Raw genomic sequence first — 4,787 nt, forward strand, 5'->3', positions numbered from 1 at the left:
ATAACGTTTTCTTGAATTTAATAATAAATTTACAAAAATAAACATTTCAACCAATAAAGTTCATGACAACTAAATGAAGAATGATGTGAGCGAAGATAAAGTCAGCAAATGCTCTTTGCGGGTTTATGTTTCCAAATTCACCTTTATTCTCGGGATTGGCTTGTAGGCGCAAGCATACTGTGTTGGAAGAAATATAGGTTATGTTTCTGGTGTATAACGTAAGTAAATTTTAAAACGTGTTTTATTACCAGCTAATACGAATGAAGCCACGGAAGAGATAAAACCTGAGAGGAATGAATTGAATGGATAGGTTCCGACTAAACAGCAATATACAAACTGGATGATCCCAGTTAGTAGAATGTAGAAAAGGTAGGCGTCAATAATTTTCAATTTCTTCGGTGTTTTCTTGGTATAGCTGTCATAGAATTTTGCCACAACATCTACTATTCCGCCTGCCATTTTCTTTATCTATTACTATATAAAATGTTAAATTCTCGATGTCAAATAAAGCAATATAATTACGCCACGTCTAATCAATGCCGGCGCCTTAAGACAAGTACTAAAATTCACACTGGTAAAAAACGCAATAACAAAAAATATATAGGATAATATACACTGGATTTCAGCAACCAATATTTTTTAGTTACAATTGATTTTAGCAACTTGTATTTATTTTTTATTCATGTAAATGTCGTTCAAAGATAAGCAACTATGGCAACTACACGAGCAAGGGTTAACAATTTCATTGGCTGTAGATAACTTCTACGGGCTCGTGATTGCTTGAATAAGTTACATTGCGGAAATGCAAGTCGGCGACTTGCATGGTCGCGTCTTAAAAAAGCTTTTGAAATTTTTTGTACCGTTGCCTTTTGATTGGTATAGAATAAATGTTTTCATAAAATAGCGAATCTTTTTATTAATTAACAAAAATTAAACTAACTGTAGTGAAAACTGCAAGCATATTAGGTTACTGTCTATGTTCGCACAGTCTCGGTGACAACCAAATTTCGAAAATTTCCTATCAACTCGTTCCTATGAGCGCTTCGTTGAATAAGCATATTGAAGCTTTAATCCACTTATTCTGTGTTCTGTCTTCTTTAAATCTTTTCTACATAGAGTTTTTTAGCAATGATCATTGCTTTTGGGTGATTTTGTTATATGCAGTACCAAAAAAAATATTTATACACTTGGAATGTTTAAGGATCGATTGCCAACGTGCTGCGAATATGTCAGGAAATAGTGACTGCCGTGACGGGGTTTAAATCACGTTCAATGTAAGGCGTTGCCCGTATTTTCAAAATCACTTGCTGGACGCCATCGCTATCGAAACCACAGCCGTTTCTAAGAGAAATAATAATCAGCTGGGATAATACCCAAGGCACCACCTTAGGCCCAAGTCATCTAGTGACATTTAATGCTTTTAAACCGGTGGCTGGGTTAAAATGCGTAGGAGTAAAGCCTAGAACCATCGATCCAACAAGTTTCCCTTTTAAAATACCGCGTAAAAACGTTATTCCCGATAACTCTTCATGTAGGAGTTTTAACCCTACCATAGATACACTGAAGGATGATTAAGTAGTTGGCGTTATGAGTAGACCATTTCGCCAACCATTGTTGTACCCAGGAAACTACTTCGCTCCTTCCCCGACGACACGAAATTCCTCCATCCCTCTCAGCATGGTTTTCGCTCACGTCGGTCATGCACCACCAATCTCCTCGCAGTGACTAACTATTGGACAGCATGGCTGGAAGAGGGTAAACCTGTTGAAGTAGTGTACCTGGACCTCGGTAAGGCCTTTGATACGATCCCCCACCAGGGACTGTTTGATGCGTTGGCCGTTCCTGGTAATGAAGGGCTCGCCTTTAAATGGCTGTGGAGCCTCACCACGAACACGAAACACAAAATGGTCCTCCAAAGTCACGAATCCAATGCTCTTACCTCGATGAATGGTGTGCCGCAGGGAAGCGTACTCGGCCCCAGCCTTTTTTTTTTGGTCTTCATCAACTCTCTGACCACTGTTGTGAAACATTCTTATTCATTGATGACACCAAGCTTGCCCACCCGGTTGGCACGCCTCAAAGTCTACAGCACTTTCAGGGCGATCTTGACGCCGTGGCAATAGCCGCTCGGGCGTATGGGATGGCCTATAACGTGCAAATAAAGCGGTGTGAACCACCCTGGTCGCACCAACCCGCGCACATTTTACACCTCAATTTCGGTAACCACACCTCCAAGGTCGTTAAGAAAATTAGCTCACTGACAGGACTCACCAGAAGAAACCTTTTCTTTCGTTTTCCACGGCTAATGCGCACCCTCCACACGTCACTAGTCCTCATATCAACTTCGCGTCGGAAGTGTGGAGTCCGCACTTGATGGGGACCAAGATCGTTTAGTGAAGCCACACAACCAATTCACGAAACTCACCAGGGGCCTGGAGAATCTTTCTCCTGACGCCAGAAATAGACAACTCAATGTCGATTCTCCGGTGACCCGCCACGCTTTGAACGACATCATTCAAGTCTGGACTATCTGGGCGGGGAAATCCACGTTGGGCCCTAAGACCTTCTCAGGTTTGGCAGCCTCCATAGAACCAGGAGCCATGGCGCCAAGATCGTCAAACTTCGCGTCAAGACGTCAGTTCGGCAATGGAACTTCTTCCGAACCATCCAACTCTGGAACCTTACCTAAAGAAGGACTTTGCGCCGATTAGTTCGGAACCAACTTTGTCAGGAACTCTTGTAGTCTCCCACCAAGTTCATCTGGCCAGTTTTACTGACCTTTCTTTTTTTATTATTATTTTATTTTTCTTTTCCTAGCTCTGTTTTTGTTTTTGTAATGTTTTGTAACTCTTAGTTATCTTTCTGTAACTCTATCCCTGTTTTTATTGTCACAATAATCTACTGTCGGGTACTGCAAGGTTGTAAATAAGCTAAATCTAGCTTCACGATCTGTATATTTTATCCAAATAAATAAATTACGCCAACCGCTACTGTATCGCGAAATTTAGGTTGCGTTAAATATGAGCAGCCAACAACGCCAACTGCCCAAAACACCTTACTGCCAGCCTTGGAAATAACGGTGGTCAGATGGTCAAAGACCAGTTAATTAATTGCTCAGACCAGTTTATTTATTCAAAATTTGGGGGGTCACTGGTCACCGTGTCCAGTTTATTAATTCGAAATAATAACAAAAAAACAGAAGGTGACCAGTTTAATAATTCCAAATAATAGGAGATGACCTATTATTTCAAGGTTTATATCAAATTTGATTTCCCTATTCACTGGATTTCTATGTACAGCGACTCCGCTTACTACCGCCGCGGCCGCACGTCGATGTTTTATGTAGAGTCGAACTGTCTAACCCCCCTCTGGCCTCAAACCCTCAATCCTCTAGTCTCGCTTTCCCCAAGTACGGTAGGCTACGCGGTAACGGACCGAGGACTCTGGAGTTACGAGGCCTAGAGAAAGAGAGATAATACGGTAAATTACGAGGTTCTTCTAGGCTATGGTAGTAGTCTTAGGTGAGATAGTACTATATTGTACTATTCTTGTGGTACTCGTAAAATGGAGTTAACTATTTTGAATACGTGTTAAGTTAATGTTACCAACATAATCTAACTTCTAAACATGTAGTATAGGTTTTTTAGGCTTATAAATGACATTAGAACATTTTATATAAGACCAGTTTAATAATTCATAAGCTAGGGGGTCACTGGTCATAAGGACCAGTTTAATAATTCATAAGCTAGGGGGTCACTGGTCATAAGGACCAGTTTAATAATTCATATGCTAGGGGGTCACTGGTCATAAGGACCACTTTTAAAAAAAAACCTTATTTCCAAGGCTGCTTACTGCTCATGCGGTCTCGCCAACGCTCTCTAGCGGCGACCCTTCGTAACGTATTGCAGAGGCTGCGTTCAACAACTATCAACGGAGAAAAACCGTTGAGTTCTTTTAATCAACGCTACGTCCCAAAAATCTAAAGTTGCAGGCCCGTACATGGGGGGGGATGCTCAGCGCCCCCAAATGAGTACTTGAGCATCCCCAATTTACTAATTTCATAGGTGGGGAGATAAAAATTACTCAAGGCATTGGCACCCCCTAAAATAATTTGAGCGCCCCCGAGTTTTGGCGGCTGTGTACGGGCCTGTAAAGTTGTTGTACGATTTATATAGTTCGCTGACTTAACGAACAAAATATCATCTGCTACCCCTCCTTTAACTTTGTCGAATGACGTCACGACACCGATGAGCAACGGAAAAACCATCTCGCCCAGCCGATGTTTCCGCTGAGTCTCCGATGATCAACGTGACGTCAAAACCGGAAGTCAAAAAACCGTTCAACAAAAAACCGCTGACCGTTGAGCTCAGCGCTGAGCTATTTTAGAGTTGTTGAACGCAGCACGGCCAACTTTGATTTCTCGCGCATCTCTCGCGCTACAGCGGCCATCTCATTCGTTGACGTTCCTGTGTTAACCTATGAGCAAAAGATGTGTATGACGTCAGCGCCCCTAGCGGATTATTATTTTTAGTATAGTTTTTACATTGGGGACAATATAACCACCGAGCGTGGCGCTGAACTCCTACACATTATAGTACAGTTTATAGGGGGAAAATCCTTGCTCGCGGAATTTCGACGAATGTGTTGGCCGTAGTAGCGCGAACAGCGCGTGATCAAAGTTGGCCGTGAACGCAGCCAGAATCACAATTGTCATTCGGAATCCGAAACCAAGTCTGTTAGTCCGATTACGCATCTTAATTGTAACATGATTGTAATTACACTTTTCA

General features: G+C 41.9%; 1 protein-coding gene across 1 annotated transcript; it reads right to left on the reverse strand.

The window, feature by feature from the left end:
* Window position 1: 1 nt before the first annotated feature.
* Window positions 2-558, reverse strand: Dad1 (dolichyl-diphosphooligosaccharide--protein glycosyltransferase subunit). Its single transcript, XM_090168906.1, has 2 exons — window positions 249-558; window positions 2-177 (listed from the first exon to the last, which is right to left on the reverse strand). Exons 1-2 carry the CDS (start codon window positions 457-459, stop codon window positions 47-49), a joined length of 342 nt encoding a protein of 113 aa, XP_090025032.1. The 5' UTR covers window positions 460-558; the 3' UTR covers window positions 2-46.
* Window positions 559-4,787: the final 4,229 nt, after the last annotated feature.

The sequence above is a fragment of the Leiobunum rupestre genome, chromosome 3 (assembly GCF_980474605.1).
Source record: "Leiobunum rupestre chromosome 3, qqLeiRupe1.1.hap1, whole genome shotgun sequence".
In the NCBI taxonomy this organism is placed as follows: Eukaryota; Metazoa; Arthropoda; class Arachnida; order Opiliones; family Sclerosomatidae; genus Leiobunum; species Leiobunum rupestre.

What these genes read in the sequence shown, in the direction of transcription:
- Dad1 (XM_090168906.1), bottom strand. Translation starts at nt 459, where the DNA reads ATGGCAGGCGGAATAGTAGATGTTGTGGCAAAATTCTATGACAGCTAT. An exon ending in GGCTTCATTCGTATTAGCTG is followed by an intron (nt 178 to 248) that starts GTAATAAAACAC and finishes CTTCCAACACAG; the next exon opens with TATGCTTGCGCCTACAAGCC.